The 24056-nt window shown below is 41.4% G+C and overlaps 1 protein-coding gene across 4 annotated transcripts in view; it reads right to left on the bottom strand.

Annotated features, from left to right (window-relative positions):
* The window catches only part of LOC139597541 (A-type potassium channel modulatory protein KCNIP1), a 176198-nt gene that overhangs the window by 55117 nt on the left and 97025 nt on the right, over nt 1–24056 (bottom strand). The window contains exon 1 of one of the 4 annotated variants that reach the window (XM_071442968.1): nt 23805–24038. The exons of the other annotated variants lie outside the window; for them this stretch is intronic. Within the exon in view, the coding sequence (XP_071299069.1) occupies nt 23805–23904 (100 nt within the window). The 5' untranslated portion in view covers nt 23905–24038. Of the gene's footprint in view, nt 1–23804; nt 24039–24056 lie in introns of those variants that run through there. 4 annotated transcript variants of the gene reach the window in all.

The following is a 24056-nucleotide window of genomic DNA, read 5'->3' as shown; positions in this document are numbered from 1 at the left end:
TGGATCTAAAACCTGCTCAAGTCAACAAGCAACCTTCTACTGACTTCAACACCTCATGAGTTACCCTGCACAATGACACTCGTTATTTAGGCTCATAAACACTCTAGAAAGATCATGGAGGTTTTTTGAAAGCAAGTGGTTCTGCCTTCTACTTCATAAGACAGTTTGATGCAGTGGTATGGGAAGTGCACCATAAATAATCCTAAACAAATTGGAGTCAAACAGCTTGATGTCTTCATTTTTATCAATTTTCCATGTCTCATTTGAAAAAAACAAAACATGTAAATCTCTCATAACTCACAACTTCAAAGAACTTGTTCACTGTTTTATACTGAATTTATCTATATATACTTTGATTTAAGGACTTGTAATAATACTACATAAAAAGGCCTTGGCTTAGATGAGATTAAGTGTCACTGTAGTACTTCTGTAGAAAGGGAATGAAACTTTAAAAAATAGCAGAAAAGCTACACAGTTTATATAATCATGTAATAACAACAGTTTTCTGCAAATTGACATGGTGCTCTTTCAGCTAACTAAAAAAAAAACCCTCCCCCAACTTTTCATTATCTACAACAACAGCGCAGAGCAGAATTTTGAGGCTGGGAAGTGACCCCTTTACTGAAAAGGGCAGCAGAAATAATGAAAAAAAGTCAGAGAAAATTAGTTCACAGCAACAAATTTTGCCAAAGCACCAAGATTTTCCAACCTCCCCCAGCCCCAAATTTGGATCCCTAAGTCTTGTACCCAAGTGGTTTTTCCAGCCCCACCTTCCCTGCCCCCCATGAGTCATAGCTCACACTGGTCCATGCATTTGTAGCATAAAGAAAAATCCAGGCAGTTTGGATGGTGGAAGTGAACTGTAAGGGCAGAAGTGGCTTTGTGTCCTTTTGCTTCTGTTGAGGAGACAAGCACAGGCTCCTGGTAGCCCCTGATTCTGCCTGATGAGCCCATCACTCTGAGGGAATCTGTTCCAAGTTTCTGGGGATACAACCTATTAATTTTATTCTCTACCCCTTAAAAGGGAATAACTTCTGTTGTCTTACAAAAAGGAACTATTGTGGGACAAAATATACACTTAATTTTTCAGAAGTGAAAATATCCATTCTGGAAGGCAGCTCCTCCCTCCCCAGGCTCAGGACACTCAGTCACAGAGACAGCAGAAGCAGCAGGGCCAGGACAGCCCTTGCATTCCTCTGGCTCTGCTCTGCAAGGCAGGATGACTCTTGAAGAAAGGACTTTTCCTTCATCCCCCTGCCTCTCCAATCCATTATATTCCTCCCAACTCCTATTTTGCCTATTTTGCCTAAAGTCCTATTTTTGGGGACTTTAGATGAAAATTTTGGTACTTTTATCATCCTGGCAGTGTTAATAGACATTATAGCCATTACAACTACAGTAAAACCCAAGTGTAGAAATGAGGTCTGAGAAAGGGGTGAATGAAGGAACACTCACAAGGTTTGACATTCTGTTTGTACAATTCTTTATTCTTCACTTGGTATCCTCTGAATGCTCAGCAATGCACAGCACAGTTTTTTCCCTAATTAAAAAACAAGTGAAAGTAGTACTTACCATACAAATTATGGTTTAATTAAAAGAAAGCATTTCATAAGTAAGACACAGCCATAAGAAGCAATTGCACAAACCTTCAGAGATCCCTGAAAGCTGTGGTCAGTCCTTTTACAGAGGAGGCTCAATTTTGGAGTCCTTCAGCTAATTTTATTTGTCAGCTTGCACTTTCTTACACTTTCTCACACACAAGACAATCTGTTCCACTCATGGAGGGCTGCTACAAAGAAGTCAACGTTAAGCTCACCTGTCTGGTCTGGATAGCTCACTTATCTTTTTTTCTTACCACATCTCATAAGCAACTAGTAAATACACAATACTTTGAAGAGTTTTTTATTTTTTAAGAAAAGCTTTCTGCCTCAGCATGTTCAAGCTAATTATTCTGTTAACACTCAGGGCTCAGGAAAAACACAGTAGCACGATTAAAAGTCAACACAATAATAGTGCTCTGCAAGCTGTAGCACTAATTAGATTTCTTAATAGGATCAGGTTGAAAAGGTTTAGTTTGGATTTTGCTGAAGGAAAAATAAATGAGGGACAAAATGAGAAAAGAAAGACTGATCCAGATATGTAGATATTAGATACAGGTTTTGCTCTCAGTTTGCCTACTCACCTCACAAGCAACATCAGACAAGTTACTATTGTCCTCAAGCAGCTCAAACATCAATCCTGACAATCACTTATTCATGAAAAAAAATTCATTACTCTTGAAGTGATCTTCACACTGTACAGAACTATTTCTAAAACGTTCACCAAATGAGAACGGACTTCAGTTTGCTACAAGAAAGGCACAAAACCCCAAATGAGACAAGATGCTATAATTGCCAGCAGGTGTGTGACATGAATATAATTTAAAGCTTTATTCCACTAAGTACTAGTTATATGGTCCCAGCAGCTATAATGAAACACTGGAGCCACAGTTTGAGCTATCTCTTTTCTGACCCTTTATGTCATCAAGCTGATCTACACTTGAGTTTTTATGGATAAAAATTCCATAGTTCCAGCTTCAAACTGATGGAACAAGAATGTGCAGTTTCTCTCTGCAGATCTCAGCTGTCAATTGCACATCCTGGACTTAGTTGCTTCTTTATTTTTAGAGGCTTCAGTTCTTTAATTACCTACATGATCCTTCTGCAGTTCTTTATCTGTGTCATAAAGGAAAAACCAAGCAAGAAAATTGGTCTGAGGACACACACTGCACTTTTGCCATCAATGCTTTGCTGTGAGCAACCTTCCTAGGCAGGCTAACTGCATATTAAAGATTTGCTGAATCAGAATATAATAGAAATGAGCAGGCTTATTTAAACAGAAACCATGCTTTATTTTATGCATAATTGTATTATTGATTTTCCTGAGGTCTATGATTAATTTGAATGCTGAATTATTTGGTGGCACTGAAATGAGAAATCAGATTGTTTGTTACTTCTGACAACAGGTGAATTGGGATTTTGGAATGTTTCCATCCATTGCTACAGCAGAATAAGCTTTGTTTTCCATCTAATCAAGTTTGCGTGAAATGTACGTTAAATAAAGGAAGTTGCATTTTTTGAGTGAACTGCCAAGAAAAAAAACACAAGTAAAAGCTCTAGAGATTAAAAGTCTTTCATGCATCCTCAGAGCAGGCACAAGGAGCATATCTGTGTTACGTCTCCAGCCAGAGCTGCTGCACTATCCCTGCACTTACGTTTCCCTGTGAGACTTCTATACCTGCAGTCACTAAGCAATCTGGTACATTATATGTAGAAGAGGTTTTGATACTTTCATTCAGATGAAGCCATTTTATAAAAAACCCATGCTTACCAAATCATTAAAGCAAATACAGGACAGATTTTAAGACAGCTGTCAGGTCACTGAAATCAATCCCCCCAACTCTGCACTGAACATTGATGGGATTTGGGCATTTTCTTTCCCCTCTTCCTTCACTGAAAACTGTGTTTTCATTCACAGCTTTTCTGATACTACATTGCTGCATCGCAGGTTCTTTTGGTTAATACCTGTAGCAACAGAAACCAGCAGTTCCCATGGCATGACCATCAACTGACATCCAGCAGCAGCAAGCCAGGCCCTGTGTGCACACATTCATCACAGCCCTCAGGAACAGCAGTGTAAAGACAGTGATCAAGAAGCTGGTGTTGCAGAGGGAAGTATTTCTGCCAGGTGAGGACCACAAGCATGGGTGTTGTGCTCCCATCCTCACCAATATGTAATTGATGCATGCAGTGCATTTCCCTGATCAACTAAAAGCCACACTAGAAAATTAGAGGTGCTATTTCCCACAACCTAAGTGTGCTCTGAGAGATGCTCCACATTACAAAAGTAAAAACGCTAAGTTTGGAATTGATGAAGCTGGCATGAACTTGCTGTTGTGACTTAACTGCAACAAGCAGCTCAACCCCATGAAGCTGCTCCCTAGCTCACCCTCAGTGGGACAGGGGAGAGAATTAGAAGCATGAAAGTGAAAAAAAAAAATAGTGAGATAAAAAGTTTAATAACCATGGTCAGGGGTGAATAATGCTTCTATTTGCATCACTTGTCTTGGGGTTCATTTATTTTTGTTAATTTCTTTTTTGTTATAGTTATATCTTTTAAGGATTTCTGACAACACATATGGACCACAGTATACTCAGAGGAGCTTGACTGTTTGTGAAAGCGGAATAATTTTCACTTTCTATTATACTTAAATGGCAGTAGGCTTGTAAAAGCTATTAGACTTGATGTCCTAGATTGACTATATGATGCTTTTATCCCCAATCGTCTTGTTCTGTTTATGCTGAATAAGTATTGCACCTTTAAGACTTGTTGCAGACAGTGAAGGGGGGAGAGAAGAAGCAGCAGTTTGTTTTCAGACACTGCACTCACTCCTCCACATTCCTGCTCCTGGACTGTGTTGTCTGTGGATGAACAGACAGCGGGACAGAGCTCTCCTTTGCTTTTAGTTAGTTTAGCTAGTTGAGGCAAAGAAGTTTGCTGGACTGTGGGTTTTCCCCCTTTTCTTTGGCCCTGTTTAAACCTGCTCTGGACTGAACACCCAGGGGAGCACTGGCAGCTGCACCTGTGCCCCACCGGGCCAGGCTGGGCCTGGCCCGCGACATTTCCAGCACCGGAGGACTGATCAGAGACTGAGTGAGCTGAACTGCAACCCGAGGAAGGGACTTCGCAGTTTGTCATCTCTTTTGGAGCAGCAAGGGGTTTTATTGTTTAATATTGTTTAGGTTTTATTGTTTAATAAACAGCTTTTTTCCACTTTTCTCCAAGGAGGTATTTTCTCCCAGACCGGTTGGACGGAGGGGCCAATTGAATCTGCTTTCCTAGAGGAGCCCCTTTGGGGGTTCTCTCCCACATTTGCCCTGAACCAGGATACTTGACAACTTACATTTTGTGACTTTCACTCATGATAGTCAGTTGAACTTTATCAGTCTCTCTTAGTGCTTTAAGAGAACCATTTCTGGTTATGTTCGCATATAATTTACCATAATTTCAATTCATTTCCTCATATAACTTATTTCACACACTTCCTAGAACAAATGTTTTTCAGACTCATGCAAACGCACATAGGCGGTAGTCCCTCTACCTGCAGTTTCTGTGTCATATGCACCTTGGCTAGAAAAATGATGTTCTATTCATCTCTGGACAATAAGGAGCACTTGTCACCCTCCGAGGAACCAAGGAATGAGTTTGCTCTGTGACAACTCTGCTGCAGAGTTTGCAATGCCATCTGCAGAAGCGCTTTCCTCAGCTCAGACCAACCATCTAGGAGCCAAAACCTAGTATCACTCTGGAAAGGCATTTGGCCCAGAATATTCAAGGTTTATTACATCTGCAGCAAGAAAAACTCAAGAATAGAATATTTCCCCCATCACAGTTGGAGGGGAGGGTTCAGATGTCAACTTTCATTAAAACATCTTTAAAAGATGTGTTCCGCACAACTGTCTGAAATTCAAAAAATAAGACTTCTCTGCAAGAATTAACATTGTAATATATTTTAAAATGGAAGTTTGGGTGGATTTTTTATGTAGCTTCTCATCAAAACTTTCATTCTTTAATACATTTCACAGTTCATTTATGCTGAGAAGTGCTTCTCATCTTCTAAATCACCAGACTGTTGGGCTGAACAAAAAGAATACAATTTGCTTTTAACTGTTTCAGCAGATTGCCAGAGAGATTTCCCTGTACTGGAATATGATCCCAATATTACTGAGTGGAATGTGCCTGGGCTCTTCTGGCCCTTGCTGCTTGAACAGAGGTGGCAACTGTGGTGTTTTCACCTCAGAGACACCCTTGGCTGGCTGTATGTTGCAGCTGGCACGTGGAACAAGTCCAGGCAAGCAGGAATTCAGTTTTTACATCTAATGGGAAGGCTTTAGGTGAGGTGAAGAGGAAAAGGAGACTGATTCTGCCAGAGGGTTTAATCCAGAGTTTTATTCCATGGTCACAGATCTCTGAATCTTGGTAACAGCTCCAACAGAATCCAGACTGCATGGTCCCGTGTGTTTTTAAGCCCGGGGAAAGGGGAAGGGGTAGGTGTGCCACCAACCAGGGTGGGAGGGGGGCAGTCTCAGGGGACAATGACACCTAGACTGGCCAATGACCCCAGGGCTGAGAAGCATCTTTTGAACTTGACCAACCAGACGACGCCCTTGCTGGAATGTTAAGACTGACGGACAGCACTTAGCAAGGGGGCAAGGGAGAGGGGAAGGGAGAGGTTGGCACACCTGGGAAACTGGGATAGCTAAAACAGGATATTGCTTTACACTGCAACACCCTGATTGCCAAGCAGTAGCCATTTAAGCTGGAAAATGAACTAAAGTAGAAATCCAAGTCATTCCACCTTCACTGTTATTTTAATTGAAATAAATCAGTTCAATTTGAACATTGTTAATGAAAGATGAAAGCTCTCTTTTCTGTCTTTCCACTGCATTACCATGGCACCTGTGGTTTAACCTGATAGGAAATGTAACAAAGACAAGGTCTGGAGAATGTAGAGAAGAGGGACCATGAAGGGTTTTGAGCAGAGACAAACAGCAAGGAGAAGGACTTGTTCTATTCTCCTCCAAATCCTCAGTTTTATATAATAGGTAGCTACTTTTACAAATGCAAAGAATTCTAAGGATTAAGAAAATATTTAAAAATATATTTTTCCCACACAATTTTTTCCTAAACAAATTATTGTTTGCTTTCACAGAAGACAACCATGCAGCTAAGTTTATGCCTCTGTTCATACTGATTTGCTCCCCTGCCTTTATCTCCTACTATATTCTTTGGGAACAGAACAAGTTGACCTCCCATAGTACACTCAGAGCAGGCTGCTAATATTTAGTCTGACGTAATGTCTACTGTCTACCAGAATTTTGCCTGAAGTCAAATCCAAGCAACACATTTAGTTCAGCTCCAGAACACTCCTGCTCTCTGCAAGCCTGATCCACCTGTGCAGCTACACAAATGCCTTAGCAAGCAACTCAAAATTTTGCTAGACTAAAACAATTAGAAAGTCTAATTACTACTAAATAAGCAATAAAGAAAAAGCTATTTACAAAAAAAAATGTTTCAGAAGCACTCAATATACTTCAAAACCAAAAAGGTTTTAAAAGCCACACATAAAAATCTTGAGGCTAAAGATACCTGGAGAAATAGACTACTAAATAAATGGTCTTACTCGAGATGAAAAAAGACAAACATGCCTGAAGCAGCTCTGCTGAACTTGAGTGCTCCTCCATGCTAGTCAAGGGTTCTGACCTGGTATCCAGTCCCTTATGCAACAGCGCTCACTCAGGTGCTCACCCAGCAGCAAGTGCCTCTCTTCACAAAGGGCTATGCTTCATACAAATGCATTTTTTTCCAAGTAGAAGTGCTGCATAGTGAATGAATCCCAAAAGTAAGACTAACTGTACCTTAGCAAACATCTACTAGCATTCAACAAAAGGATACATATACCCCCAGAAAACACATCAAAACATGGCTGCAACTCAGGTATTCATTAACCTCGAGTGTATCTACCAGATTTAATGGAACCAGCTGCAAATAAACTCTGAACAGGTGGGCTGAGTTATGGGAATTATTTCTCACTGAGTTATTGCCCATTGGCGAACTGGCCTTCACCTCCGCACGACTCTACTGGCGGCAGATGAGGCTGGGGGTGAGCGGGGTTGGGGCCGCTGAGGGAGCGCTCGGCCCTGCCCGGCTCCCTGCAGACGCTGCCGGCTGCCCTGCCCCGATCCACACCGCTCTTTCCGGCAGCGCTGCCGCCCCTTGGGCCGGGCTCGGCTTGTGCCACAGTCCTGGGAAAGGTTCTGCCTCTGAATCCAAGGCTTCCCCCAGCACACAGAGAATAGAAGAACGTTACATGAGTAAGGAACTGCTGACCTTATCCCAAACACAGTTTTCTCTTTAAATTCCTCTGCTATGCATGAACTGGGACAAAATGCTGACAGGCTGGGAAACCAAGGCCTACATGAGCAGTTATCACATTAAGCAGATCTTCAGAAACCACCAAAAGGGAGCTGGCGCTGTCTGGTTTTGAAAGTTGGAGTTGATTTTTTCAGTTTTGTTTGTTGGCTTTGAGGGGATCTTTTTTTCCCCTAATTAGGTAGTAGGTTAAATCCAGTTGTTTTAATGAAATAACTTGTCTTTACGAGGTACCAAAATCCATAAGATTTCTGAAAAGTCCAGGACTTCAGAAACTCAGGTTATTCCTTATCAAGTCTAGCTATTAAGATGGATAATTTTTAAAAATAATTTTGTTTGAATTTTGTCAGCAGCTATTTTAGGAACAACATCTCACAATCTGCCCTGACAGTTGCTCAGCCCAAATCAGTGTTAAACCTATCACTTTCACCAACAATACATTCACTCCAAACAGGAGGGTAAGCCTCTTTTGTATTTATTCACTGAGCATAGTTCTTTTAAGGTGATGTTTTGACTTGTAATATAGCATGTGTGCTAGAGATTAACTGGAAACTCCTTTAAAACAATCAGTATTCTGTGTGATTGTATCAATGATCAAAGACACACAGAAATTCTACTTATTTATTAATAAACCAGGCTTTAAACCACAAATATGGAGCAACCAGAAATAGGGAGCTGTCATTCATGAAACATAAATCAGCATTTTCCATTTCTTTTCCCACCCAGCTAATTGCAAACAGTAATGAACCATAAACAAAACCTCAAAGGCTTTTTGGGGGAAAAATTCAATGCCAAAAGGGCCTATTTAACCAATTAATAGTAATTGTGTAGAGAACATTATCTAAACTTCACTTTTCTGAACAATTATTGTTACAGGGAAAGCATGAAACTAGGGAAGAGGAGAGAAGGAATTCAGGATACTTCTTTTATTGTGAAACCTGCAAGGGACTTTTGCAAAACCTGCAAAAAATCCTAGTCTCACCTATATTGATGCAGATATTTACAGCAGATTCTTGAAGCTGTGCCATTTTTTAAATACATATCACTCAGATACAAATATTTACTCTTAATGAACATTTTTCCTAGAAAGAATGATAAAATGTATACCAAAGTCGAAGGCTCTAAGTTAACTGCTATTGTCATTTCTACTCAATTACTGCCTACACAAGAACAGTCATGCAGTGAAGGCAAGAGAAACACCACCACTGATGGTGAATTTCCTGGCTTTTATCACTGTGTCAAAACACTATCATTCTGTAATCACAGGCTTTCATGTAAAACAGCTCAAATGGCAGCAAAATCCCAATGCAAAGCATTTTTGAATATCAGTTTAGTGATGGCAAGGAGCACTGCTTAAATTTAGTGAGCAGGTACTTAGAGGAAGCCCCTCCCTGATCATGGGCCAGGCTCTCCACAGCATGGGCCCATCTGGAGGCTTTGGAAGATCTGCACTCTGTGCAGGCAGCAGGAGGGTTGTGAGGAGGCCCTGTGGACCCATCTGGTAACAAGGGCCCTTCCCTCTAACAGGCATTCACTGCCATGAAGCCTTTCCTGGAGTTCCTCTTCAACATTTGGGGACCAAGAATACTGTTGTTCATCAAGAACAGAAATCCAAGTTTAAACTGCTTTCCTGTACCTCAGGTTTCTAAACCTAAGTTATCCTTGGAGATCTCTTGCCAAAGATATCTTCTGCTCTTTGGCCTTGTGACTATTACAGTTGTCTCTATTACATGTTGAACCCAACCAACAATGCTGAAAGAGACCTAGACCAGAGTACCTCTTGGGATGAGACACATTCTCCTGGGAAAGGGGAACCCACATTCAAATGTCACTTCAAAAAGAAGGAATTTTTCCCCCAAACCAGACTAGCATTCCAGCCTCTTGGACTAGGAGTTTCTTCCTCAGGCTCCCCAAATACACATCATGGTTTCCTCAGCACCTGCCAAGACTCAATTCTTACTATTCTGTGAACTACCTTAACTTCTAAAATGAGCTCAAATGAAATGTGTATATGTCACTTCAATAATCTATTTTTTGGCTAAAACTAGTTATTTAAAGGTGTCAAATTTATAACTGAGTTTGACCATTCTGCTGCATAAACAGTTTAACTGAAAAGATCCAACACCAACTCCACACTTTAAACCCCAGCACAATGCTTCCCTCTGGATCACAACTCATCCCTGAAACACATGAGACATACAGACAGTGCAGGGCAGAAGACATCCTATTATGAGAGCAGATAATGGCACATCAATGCATTATTACAGCAGTAAGTTCACAGCTAACCAAAGATGTTCCCATTAAAGAGCAGCACCTCTCCAGCAGTGTGTGATCACACACTTCCAGACACGGACAGTCCTGTACAGTGCCTGCAAAGGCCTCAGGTAGGAAGCCAGGTCAGTACTTTAGGGGAGTGCACACACTCACCATACCTGTGTTGTGACAATGAGTGATGCAGGGACCACAGGCAGGTGCAAAGGAATGCTCTTTGTTGCCAAAAACCCGGTCTTTTAAAGCAGTTAGCCTGTTATCAGTTTACATAGTTTTAAGACAACAAGCACAAGTCAACCAATCACTATACACCACAATGTGGACATGCAGCAGTCTCTGCAACACATCACTCTACCCCTGCTCTAGCTGAATCACTCTCACATAGTTTCCTTCTACTTAGCCAAAGTAACAGGCCAGAGCCATGTTACTAGGCCTTCCCTTTATAAAGCCTTGCCTATCAATAACTCTACCTCTGCTCACATGCAACCTTCACTCCTCACAGGAGGCTCTGTTACTACCTGCACAACTCTGTGCATGTCCTGTTAAAGCTTGTTTCCCGCAGAAAGCACTCCCAGCAGAACTGCCCTGAGACATAGGAGCACATCTAAGCACCAAAGTTGTAGAGTAGCAGAGGTATTGACAAGCCACGGTAGTTCCTTCCCCTCAAGTCACTCACACATGATTCTTTCCCTGGAAATGAAGCATGAAAGTGTGGGAAACTGTTCACAGCTTGATGACTGCATTTCCTGCCAGCCAAAATACTGAGACTGTGTGACTATACAAATCTTTTTTACAAATCAGGCTGTTAGAAAACTTGGATCCAAAAGGAGGCATCTGTGTGTTTTCTGTGCTACGAGTAGTCACAACAGGTTGCCTGAAGTGGCTTGCTTCCCTAGCTAGGTGGCAAGAGTAGTTTATGAAAATGATTTATTAGATACTTGTACCTAAAAAAAGTTCATCAATTTACAAATTATATTTTTTTCTGCTTCTGAAATGTTCAAGGAGTGTCTCTTGGTCAAACTACAAAACTGTTACCCAACTCCCTGGGTGTGGAAAGCAGAATAGGAGAGTTGCAGTGCTGTACAGTTCCCAGGCTGGTTGCTGGAGCATGGCCATTTCTCTTTCAAATGTCAGGATGAGCCTCCCCATCCCTAGCTAAAAGGCAGTGATAACAGAGGTGTGTGACTGATATATTCCCCACTGGTCTTACAGGCAGCATTGCAATTGGCACAGTACCTGCTTGTCATGGTTTGACGCTGGCACAATGCCAGTGCACCCATGAAAATATATTTTTCTCAAATGAATGCCATGAGATGCAACCAGAAACAGAGCAGAACAGACTCAAGCTCAGAAATAAAAAAAAAACCCCAACTTTATTAACCTGCAACTATAACAGAAGGGATACACAGAATTCAAAATGAAAACCTTCCAAAACATTCCTCCCTCCCCCCACCCAGTTTCCACCCAAGCACAGTGAGACAAAACCTTAGATTCTCAGTCAAATTACCAGCCCTCAGATAATTCTCAGTTTGTTGCCACCCCTCAGATAATCAATTCTCAGTTTATCAAGGGAGAGAAGAGCCTCTCTTGTACCATAGTCTTCCCCAGGAAACACAGTTATGTGTCACATAGCACCGCCTGGAGAAAATCCGCCATCGTGACACCTTCCTTCCACATGCAGTGCCCTCACCACCCTTCATGGACCAAAACTGCTTATAGGGTTCCCCTTTTAAGGATGCTTTTTCAAGTACCACAGAATAACCATCTCTCATCTGGGAACAACGGTGTCCTGTCCCCTCCCTGCCATTTTCACTTCCCCTGGGGCTGAGGGTCTCAAGGGCAGAGATCTTCTTCCCTGAAGCTAGGGGGCACCACCACACCCTCCCCATCCTTCTCTGTTCTCTCCACTCCTGCACTTGACGTCACTGCAGCAGGTCACTCTCTTGGCTGAAGCCATTGCATCCCCCTAAATGCAGTCTCTGTGTTACAGGAAAAATTGGTTCAATCTATGGCTATGCAAGAAAAGTCCAGCCAAAGGCCACTCCATCATCTCCTCCCACCTAGCATTCTTCCTCATCTTCTTCTGACATCCTTCACTTGCTCAGACTTCCACCACACTTACCCATTTCCTTCTATTTCATGTCTGTCTCTCTTCTCATTCAAATCAAGGAGGATTAATGTTCTGCAAAGTCTTCATTATCCAGGAAAAGGGTTAAAATCTCAGGCTCTGCCCACCCAGAACTCTCACAGTGACCAGGCACCTTCTCGCCACACCTCCCCTTCTCCTTCCGCTGTGCTGCCAGCACATGACATCAAATTTCAAGGTGGCACGAGCACAGGCACCAGCTCTCTCTCTGTCTCTCCTGGGGGGGGGTGGGGGAGCTGCCCGATGCCTCTCAGTGCTCCTCCACCCTTCCATCCTGCAGGGGCCTTCACCTCCCTTCTCTGTCCAAGGCTTTACCTCACCTGGCCGCATGGCTTCCCCTGCCACACCCAGCCCACAGCCAGGCAGGGGAGCTCTGACCTCAACCAAGAGAAAGTTCTCTGCTTTTAATCCCCTGTGTTCTCAGAGGTATATGCATGTCTCCAGTGGCCACACCAGGTGCCAATATTCAAATCTGACCACTGATTGGTTTGACTACAACTTCCCAAAAAACTCACTTCCTTGTCAACTCAGGACACTGCTGTAGCATCAAAGAAAACCAAACCATACAACCCTAAAAAAGATAATTCAGCCAAATGGCTAGGTTTTGCATTAAATGCAGCTAAGGAGCAACCTTCCAATTAATTTCTGGTGCTTATAGCATGCACTACAAAATCCTTGGAGTACTCTGTAAACAACACAAATTAGGGTTAAGTTATCATCTCATTAAAATACATAGAACTGACATGGATGAATTCCCTTTACTGTTTTCATAATCCCAGCTTTTATGCTGATGCTGCACAAATTTTATAGAACTCAACAAATGTCAAGGCTAAAATCTAAGTTTTTAGACTTTTTTCCCCCTCACTTAGAACCAGATTTTGTCACAATACTGCATGTACTACAGATCTTAGCCAGATGAGTAGCTGGAATCAATTTTGTTGTAAGAACCACCTCTTTATTTGAATTAATTATTGGACTAATAAGTAATGTACTTATTATTAGAAGGGATGACAGGCACCAGAGCTTGGGGCAATTTGTCACTAACACCAATAGATGCTTTAGTCCCATTATCTATGAACATTTAAGCCAAATGTACCTGGGCAAAGCCAGGCTTTCACTGGGAAAACAGTAAAATGTAGGTTTTAGTCAAGTGGGTCCCTGTAAATACAGGTCTATGCTGGCAGTATATACTTCTCCAAATTCGGACTTATCTCAGGGCTAAAGAAAAATTGATTTACGATATCATCACCTAATTTTTTTTGTTGTCATCTTACTGCAAAAGTTCCATACCTTCTTGGGGACTTCTCATAGGCAGCTCCTCACAGAACTGACTACTTCCTCACACCACAGCCAACAAACTCCAGCCCTCTCCTCACCCAGCTAACCCACTCTTTTATAGCACTCATCCTTATTAGACACAGCTGTGGCCTGTTAAGGGCAGGCCTCTTCCTAATCTTTGGTAATTAGTACAGCTGCAACTCTTCAGGGGTGAGATTACCTTCTGCACTATCTTTACTTTCTTACATTCTATCCCCACACATTTTTAAAAAGCAAAATTCTTGAATGGCACTTTTTTTTTTGTGTGTAAGTTAACATTACTAGAAGGGCAAACATTTTCATTTAGAACTTGATAATGACAAAAAGCCTGATAGCTTGCTATGGAATGCCAGCCTGATCTCATGTGTATTTTGTTAATAAGTCAGTGTCAGGCTTTTCCCTACAAACTAGATCCTGTCACCTCAACAGCTCTCAATCCTCGCATCCCTTCTCAAGCTAAAGGTTTGGGGATTCTGTTCACACAGAATCACAGACTGATCACTTGGAAATTATTCCCATCCAGTGAATATCCCCCACTTTTCAAGCACAACTCCTTTGGGTGTATGCTAAGGCATGTTTTGAAATGTACCTTGCTTTTGAAGAAATCAGTGGCAAATTATTGATTAGGAAATTTGGGGATTAATTTCAATAATTGACACAGAATTTTTCTCCAGCATTGTATCATGAGTTTAACATTATTTCATGTGATGTTTATGATTAATACCAACATACAAAAGACTTTATATTATATTTGAAGTAAGGAAAGCCTGTGTTTAAGACCAGCAAAGAACAGGGACAACAGTTTTGTTTTACTTGTGTGGACAACTTCTGGTCTCCCTTTTAAACTGTCTTTATTTCAACCCAGGAGTTTTCCAGATTTTACTCTTTTGATTCTCACCCTGATTCTCCTGGTGGAGGAGTGAGAGAGAGGCTGTATGGGCTTGGCTGTTGGCTGGGGTTAAACTACAACACAGTTGAAATGCAAAGCTTCCGAGTTAGGGGTAAATCTAAACACTTGGGCTTGAGTAAAAAAACCTCACCACTCTGCATAACTAAAGAAACAAAGTGAAGGTAACCATTACCTTTGTCACAGCTGTTGGAGGGGGGGATTTTTTTTTTTTTAACCTTACTGTTTCTCTTCCACTGAGGTTTCCTGCTCCTGCCTCTGCAGCTGTAACTGTAAGAGTCATCAGGCACCAAGAAGAAAAGCCTGACTGCAGCTGTGCCCCCCCCCCCTCCCCGGAAGAATAGTTGGGTACATAACAGGCTTGCAGCCAGGGCACAGTGGCCTGCAGTTTGCATTTACCAGCTGGGGTGCTGGCTCTGTGCTCAGCTATTCCTCTCAGCTCTCTTTTTTATTTCCACTGCCTTTGTCCTGGTTTATAGAGGAGGGTGCTGTCACATTGCTTCACTTTTACTGAGAGGTTGCTTTCTAATTTGCATGTATGCGTATTTGCGCAAAGGCACAGTGTTCAGTTCAAAGCTATTTTCTCGCTTTCAAAGTAGTCCTTATGAGTAAGTTGTCCTAAGTCTGATGTGCACCAGGCTTTTACTTTTGTTCTTGATTGAGTACTGCTGACTGCTGCACTATATTCTTTTTAAAACTCCAGCTATTTTGGGAGAGGTGCATAATTGAATATGTTCAATAGTTTTCTTGTCAGGCATTCATGTACAACTTCCTTCATCTTGCACTCAGATGTTTGATATTCCACAGTAATTGGATTTGCTGCATCTGTGTTTACTTTTATGACCTACAGTAAATGCTGGGTTTTTAGCCAAGGACTGTTAAAGTTCTTGCTGAAGCCTACAGTGGCCTACCCTGCAGGTTTTCTGAGGCTTGCAATGTAAGTTTTCAAGCAATTCAGAACTCTTTCCACAAGAGTAAATAATGTACAAATTAGTATAGCCTGAACACTGCCATTAAGCAAAAGCTCTTCCCATACAACAGCAGCTATGGGTATGCAGTGTGATCCTGCTCTTTGGCCAGATGCACAGCAATTCACTTTAATATTATCACTGGGCCAAATATTCAAGTAGAGACAAGGAAGAAAAGCTTTTCTCACTCATATTGCTGTGAAGCCCATTCATAGGCAGAACTGGTCTTCCTGTTGAAAACAAAACGAGAAACCTGAAGATACAGTGCAGGAGAGATCTTCAAAACTTTCTGCAGGGTCAGCACCAATGTCCCATGGAACTTGGACCCAGGAAACTGATCCAGGACTGCAGAAAACAAACTCTGAAGAGGAGAGCTGTAGGACATCTGAAGACTATTCCCATCATCTCTGCCTGTAAAACCAAAATCCAGACAAACAACTTCCTTTATAAGCACAATTAGACATCTACAGTCAAGTGGAAGACTGTCCCTACTGGCATGGAGCATGCCATCCCACAGCTAGGAAACCAGGCTCTGTGCTTCTGCCAGCTCTGTTAGCTCCTTACTCAGGTCTTTACTTTGGAACCAATTTCCTTTCCCACTGAACAGATGTGGGAGAATCAAGGGATGAAGGCAGAAGAGGAGAGAGGCCAGGAGTAATCATAACTTAAAAGAAAGACCTTCAGGACATCATTAACAGACCACATATTTTAGTTTGTCTCTGATGTTTGCAATGGTGCTACTTAAGTTTCTCCTACAAGTCCCATCACATTTGTTTTCTTTCTTCTCAACAATATGTGCATGTTGTTTTAGGAGTTGTCTTTTCTGCTCAGGATCAATGGTAGCTCCTTTCAACCTTTTCTTTCTGTACTTAAAAAGCCCATTTGGGAGTTCTAAGCAGCTGAACTCAAAAAGTTGCTTTTAAAATCAAGAAGCAGAAGTGCAATCAGCTGCAGGGAGAGCTACTGAAATCTTCAAAATGTGGAAGCAGAAATGCTCCGGTACAGCCAGCTGGTTCCCAGTGTGTCCATGCAGGATGCATGTGGCAGGACCTGGGTGGCTAGTTCTGAGCAGGACTGACAACAGGTTTTTCCCAAACATATTTGCAGGGACAAGCGTTAGAAACTTGAAGAACCTCACTGTTCTTCAAACCCTCTGGTCTGCAGGTCTCAACACAGGATTCTCAAGTTTAATAAATAACAGAAAACTTGAGGAAAGCAAGTTTTGGACAGCCGGTAGAGGACAGTGAGCAGATGGCCAGCCATAGCCAGTGCTCCTCCTGACATGGAGAAAAAAATCTAGCACATAGTCCTGCTAGGAAACAAATTTAGGTCAACTGGAAGCAATGACACATTCATATTCTTTGGAGAAAAACCCAGAGAAAACAATTACTGGAGCTATTTTTACTTACAATAGTGAAAATCATCTTAGGCTGTGGTAAAGGAAGTAGCTAATTGTTCACATGGCTGGGAGATTTGGGTCTCCTCCATTCCAGTACTGTATGATGATTTGCTTTTATCATCCTAGCATGTTCTAAAGTAATATTAGACTGGTAGAGCAGCTCACGTGCTGTCCCAGACTGGATGCCCCTTGAGTAGCAATGCATCCCCCTCTGCCAAAGGAAAGCCTCAGCCTGCCTTGTGCATGACCACTGGTCCCACACAGGGAGACCCTTGAGAGGCCATGGAGGAACAGGAATGCAGAAGGAGCCCTCTGGTCATACCTTCTCTTTGATCCACTGAACCTTGGCCTGTCCATTTCACAAGGCTTTCTTTAACCTGTTGAGATGCTATAGAAGTGCTTTTTATTCAGACTATTTTACTCCGAGGCTCTCTTTCTTCTTTTTTCTGATGCAGGAAGATACCAACTGAAGTGAGATCCTCGAGGCCCTCCTCCTGTGTTCTTTTCTGGGCTACCTCTTCATCCTGTGTTTTTTGGTTCATACAAGGCAATGATCTTCCACCTTCAAAAGACAACTCAGATTCTCCTATGGTGTATAACAGTGACCTCTAACAGAACCACAGTATGTCACCACTGATGTACATATAAGAACATTCTTTCCCTACTTTTTCAATGAAATACTTCAATTCAGAGTATATTAACCAAGGCATTGCAAATTAGTGACTGCATGTGAGCTGGTGTGTGCTCAAAGAATTCAAAAATGTGCTGTAGAAAGCAGAATATTTTGAACTATATGATAAATGAAAATTAAGATGCATCACATTTTTATGGAGTACTTCTTCTTTTTCCACTCTGAAAATATGCATATTTTACAGTAGAATTTTCACAAGAATGAACTAGGAGAAAAAACCCACCTTTCAGAGCACATCAGAATTAGGTCATCTCAACATTGTTGGGATGTTTATTGAATTCATATTTTTCTACCATTTTTCAAATGACACAATAGAAGAATTTTTGTAAGAATGCTAACAATTCAGAGGTTGTGACAAAAGCCAAAAAGAGGGACAGTTTTAACAACTGCTACAATCCTTTGAATCCAAGACAACTGAACTAGGAAGCAATTTTAAGCACAGAAGCATTCCAGTTAGAACAAAAGTGGGTCAGGTGTTCAATGGAAAACCACAGATTAAAGGGAAAAGTTTTTTTCCACTCCGCAGTACGGCAATAAAATAACAAGCCCAAAGCTAGACGGTTTTGAGATACAGAAATAAAATTGACATTCTGTCAATATGGACTTAGGATTAGTTAGTAGAGTCCAGGGAATGCCCCAGAGAGGTTAAGTCCACCACAGTGGCCTCTGTGGGAATGATGGGGTCAGAGAAGATCCCCTAACCCTTCAAAAAGACCTGAGATGATGAAACTATAAATAGAGTGACTTTCCTATTGGGTCAACATGTCTTGCATCCAATTCCCCTGGCAGGAATTTTCAATAAGACCATTTGTGGCACCACCCTGCCAGGGGCCACGCACCATGACTGACACAGGAACAGTAACTCCGTCCACTAACACAGCAGCACTCGGGGATCACTCTTGTTTGTGCTGATACAATATCCCTGGGGAGACAAACACTATCAGTTCCTGCCTGAGAAAAGAAGTCTCGTAATGTTGTGGAGCCACTTTGAGCAACCTGATCTAGTGGATGGGCAGGGGGCTTGGAACTGGATGATATTTAAGGTCCCTTCCAATTCAAACCATTCTGCAATTCTATGATTCTATAATTAGGGCATACTCCTCCCCACCTGAAATAACAGTTACATTCTTCTGCCCTAACCTGCTTTCCTGCCTTTTTCATCTTGACAGCTTATTAGGAATTATACACTAAGACAGAATCTTACTTTGTCACTTTCCACATTTGAAGTGTGTGTGCCTGAGGAGTGCACTGAATGCAAGAAAAATGCGGCACTGTACTCACCTGGAAAGCATCAAGCACCTTCAGATTTTTCTGAAACGTGGAAAGATTTTTCAAGTGTAGGTGATAAGCAGAGATGTAAAATATCCAGCTGATATTACAAACTTAGAGTCATGTAAGACCAGTGGAAAAAAATTAGGATCCTGATTCTGCATTACACCCACCAAGTCTCTTGTGATGATCTCTCATCCAGCTTCTAAGGTGTGAATTATATGATCACTATGATGAGTCTGTCAGAAGTGGCAGAATGAAGACAGAAGTTTATTACATGCACAGCAGTACATAATAGCACACACTGCTAGCAGATTCTTACAGTTTACAGCCTGCTGATTTAGAACCTTTCCGTGTAAGAGTTACAGGTATTTTATGGTCAAGGTTAAGCATGGAGGAGATGGAACTAGTAATTATTTTTAACTCAATTTTACTTATGCATAAATTATGTAGAGAAAAAGACATTCAATCTGTCTGAGCACCATCTTGAAGAAGTGAGAGGAAAATCTCTTGAACACTCCTGTCATTGTTAGAATGTAGAAAACCATGCCAGATGGTAGCAAACAAGTTTATTTCTGTTCAGAAGGTCCCTGTCCTTTGGTTATTCTGTGCTCACAAAAGGGGTACAGTCCTAGTGGCTCACATGAGTGCACAGAAGTGATTTGTAGGCCAGAGCTCACCTGTAGGTATAAATGCTTCCTATTGAGTTCATCAGCAACTCAAAAAAGCCAATGAAAGTGCAAGACCATAAAAATTCCAAAGCTGGAACAGGAAGATGAGTACTTGCTCATCCTGAGTCCACATTGAAGCAGATACCCCCAAAGTATGTCCATCAATGACAGCTGAAACTGCCCAGTACCAGATTAATTGTGGTACTTCATACAGCCCAAAGCAGAGGTGCTGACCATGAGCTCAGGCTCTCCTGCAGGCACATTGTGGGGTGTGTTGTGGGCACACGTCAGTGTGCACCAAGTACCAAAACCTATGAGCAGAGACACAGCACACAGCCATGCTGTGACTGCTGTGGGAACACAGAGAAAATATTGTAGTTCTGATAATGACTTCCTTTCAGCCAGCAAGTGTGTGACAGCCAGTCAGCTCTGTCACCTTCTTGAGGACAGCAGGTGTCTCTCAGCTCGCAAGGGTAAATGCATACACAGAGCTGTCTTCATTGTTAGTCTGGAAGCTGCTGGCTTGGCTCAGTCTACTCAGAGCCAGTCTTTTATCCTCAAGGATAGCTCTCTGAGCTCATTCCAGGGCACTGGCTTGATTAATTTTTTTAAAGATAAAAAGCAGGGACAAATGGGCCAGAAAGAGGAGTAGCAAAGGGAGAAACCCAAGTGTGGGCACCAGAAAATACAAACTCAGGCCTTTCAATCTGTTGTGTGACCATATATTTCTAGCAGTGCTCCTGTGTTTTGCTGTGTGGAAGTGGCCCTGCAGTCTGAGAAGCCCTGCTGGTGCTGACATGCTCTGCCCCATTGGCCACAGACAGGCACCACTGTGGTGGTGCCATCGCTGTGCTCCGAGAGCTCTGCCACCAGCCCTGCTGAGGAACCCCTGTCCAACAGCCACATACTGCCAAACAGCCAAGCCACAGCAGAGCAAGGCATGGGAAGTGAGCCAGGGCTGAGACTTAACAAGGCACACACTTCAAGAAAATAAAGGAGGAAAAGGAAAAGGAGATAAGAGATTTGAGGAACAGAGAGTTAAATTTCAAGATTACATGGCAGTAGATCTCAAAAAGATGGGAATTAATATGCAGGTATTCTAACCAAACTAAGACTATGAGATGTATATGAACATTTGAATTGTAGTTGTCAAGAGAATTTTCATATCATTCTGCTTTTCTTCTGTGAGAAACTCTACTCTTTTCCTCTATCCTGCACCCTGTATACCACAGGCTGAAGCTGAAGGACAGCAGGTTTCCCTAGGAACGTCTAGTGTTGAACATTGTTCTCCACTGCATTTAGTAGAAGTGGAAGAGATAGGAAATTGCATAGGAGTATTTGGGGTTTATTGTGAATATTGGTATGTTTTTCAAAACCAGTTTTGGACAGAAACAAAAGCACAGTTGGGAAAACTCTGATGTCCTCCACTCTGTTCAGTTACTGACAGATGGATTGAGTTAATGCTGTTGCAAAAAAGTTTATAAGTTTGAGTGCTCTATGTGACATTTAGACAGAGGCCCTTTCTCAGCAGCACAAAGACTCAGCTGGCTCACCTGTCCAGGTGCCCAATGTTTGAGTAAGAGCAAGAGGCCAGCAAGAGTCAAGGACTCCAACTCCAGCACCAGCATCTCCTTTTAGTGACTGTGATCTTCCAGAGAGAACACTTATTACTGGATGGTCATGGCCAGCTGGAAGGGTGCAGAATTTCAAGAAGTTTTGCCTATTTCTGTCGATGGTAATTTGAGTTCTCTTCCTCCACTTAAAAATGTATAGATTTTATATTCTGTATTTGTATGTCAGTTTGAAAGTCTCTCTGTAGAAAGTACTGTTGAGTTTGAATTATAATGACAATGGTTTCAACACAGAGTTTATTAGCAGTGTACTTTTGTAAGCTGTTCAGTATAAACAAAGTCCACAACAGTCTGGGGAAACTGAAAGTACAGCTAGGCATTATCTGGGCCCAAGGCAAGGTCCAGTTGTTCCAGCTATTGCTGGCTAGCACTCCATATGCAGTGCTTAAGGTTCAGCACACCTTTCTACAGCTCCATGTTTAACTTGATACCTGTTTTCTCTTTGCTCAATGAAGCCTGGCAACAGAAATTTGTTTCTTCTTAGCATAACACACACTTGTGGAATTTACACTGTACTGACAGTGTAGATTCCTATGGAGCATCATGCTCTGTAAATCCTACAGCATTACGCAGTACTATTAAAAATAAGGGAAGTTAAAAGCTCAATTTTTTTCTCACTAGAATATTAAATATAATTTCTTTGTATAACAACCAACATGTGAGCATTAAGAACCTATTGTAACAAACAGTCAATAGTCTCTGCTGGAAATTATTGACAGACAACCTCATTCATCTCACCATTACAGCAAAGGAAGCAGCAGATCTCACAAGGACCAGAACTTCACAAAGTATGTGTATGTTGTATGTTCTTACAAAGGGTGGACATGGCAGGAGAAGCCATAATTGTGTACAGGTTCAAAGTACAGAGTCTGAATACCAGCTTACCTGAAGTTCTAACATATTAATGTGAAGTTAACCTCATCCCTTTTTCAGCATAATTCACAGTATTTTAATGTAAATTTAATCAGAAATACAACTAGACATTATGATGCTTTGCTCTGAATTATTCAAATATTCCCAAACTTTCCATCTCCTTAGGAGTCAGCAATGTGCCTTTCTCCCCTTACTCATGACATGAGTACAGCTCACAGGTACATGGGAGACTGGGTGCTGGGAAGGAGCAGCTAGCCAAACCCATGAACCACTCTCTCCTAAAGCTTCCTTCTTCAATGCTCTGTTCTTTTTTAACAAGCAATAGAATCTGCCCTTAGATGTGACAGGAGCACATAGACATCTGAGGACTCACAAAAGCCAGAATAAATGAATTTTTCTATTGTCATTCTGTCTTGTTTGCAGAATTTGATAATTTCAATAGCCCTGGCAAAGTCAGAGCTGGTAGGTAAAGCAGTTGCTATGCAAACTGCATTACTGCCCCAGCTTCAAAATGCTTTGCATCAGTCATCACCAGGTATCTCTTAATTCATGCAAACATAAAAGTTAGGAAAAATGCTCAAAGCAGCAGGAAGTAGGAAAAGCAAACACATGCATGAGAACTAAAATAAAGCACACAGTCAATGAACCAAAAGTTTTGTAACTTTTTCCCTTCATTTATAGTTCTTCAAGATTCTTCAAACCTTCTACCAAATGTAGTCAGGTAAATTACTATGAGACCAGCAAGCTCACCTCTTCCACGTTGTCAGAAGCTCTGAAGCAGAAAGGAATAATTGTTCTCTTATCTGTTGTAGCTGAAGGTTATTTTAACAACTGTGTATTTCTTGCTCACCATAAAAAATGACTCTCAAGTGTCTAAAAAAAGCAGCTGTTCAATATTCAGGAATATTCAGGCATACTGTAAATCTACTCTCCCTATTAAAATATGACACCCTCTGTGCAGATATGTTTTGATTTATGGATCTCATTGTCTAAAATTCATCCCTTCTTAAATTTAATATTTGCATGTTTCTACATGAATTGTTTATAAATCAGAGAGGCAACAAGAATTAGGATATCTTTTGCAGTCCTATAGCTCCTTCAAAATATATTCTGCAAAGCATATTTACCTTTCAATCGGCAATGTTTCCCTAAAACATATTCGAGAATAGAGAGCGAGACCAAGCAGATCTGTTAAAGACAAATATTCTGAGAGAGGGCTAAATTGATTACAACAGAAACATTCAGCCAAGTAAGTTCAGTAAGATTTTTGGATTTTCTGTTAGTAACAGCCAATAGCTAAAAATAAGCCATGACATTTCTAGAAATTAGAACAAATTGAGAGGATATAATGATAAACTTACTAAAATGCAAACTTTTCATTTAGAGCTTTGGGAAGTGAGCTGCAGTTTACTAAAGCACACAAATCTGTATTGAAGTTCTTGAAACAATCTTAAACATAAACAATGGTTTAAGATTGTCACATTTATTTTCAGCATTGCAATGAAAGCTACAATACTATACAGACATTCAAATATATATCATTTGCCTAAAGAGAGTGTATAACATTATTTCAGCTACTTTTCAGCTCCCCAGATACTCAAACGCTGCACATGCACATACAGATTAAAGTAAAAGCCTCTGCAGCAACTGGCTTTCAGAATAAAATATTTTCGATTTCTTAATATCCTACCTTCAAAGTTGTCTTCTAGGAGACCCATATGCTCAAGTGCCTTCACAAATCCAACTATTATCACCAGTACAACAATCATTTCAAGTCCCTCCAAGTTCATCTTGAAAAATTATTTGTGTAAAAGCATCTTTTCTTAGGGAGAGTCCTGACTTCAGAGTTAGACTTTAATTAAAAAGCCCTCCTAGTCCAAGACATGCCACACAACCAGATAAATACAATGCTAAAGAAGCCCAGAATATTCGCGCCATAAAA

The sequence above is a fragment of the Agelaius tricolor genome, unplaced genomic scaffold, assembly GCF_023055355.1.
Source record: "Agelaius tricolor isolate 1412-34295 unplaced genomic scaffold, bAgeTri1.0.p SCAF_18, whole genome shotgun sequence".
Taxonomy (NCBI): Eukaryota; Metazoa; Chordata; class Aves; order Passeriformes; family Icteridae; genus Agelaius; species Agelaius tricolor.
The sequence above is the reverse complement of the archived record's forward strand: the minus strand, read 5'-3'. Positions and strand labels throughout refer to the sequence as shown.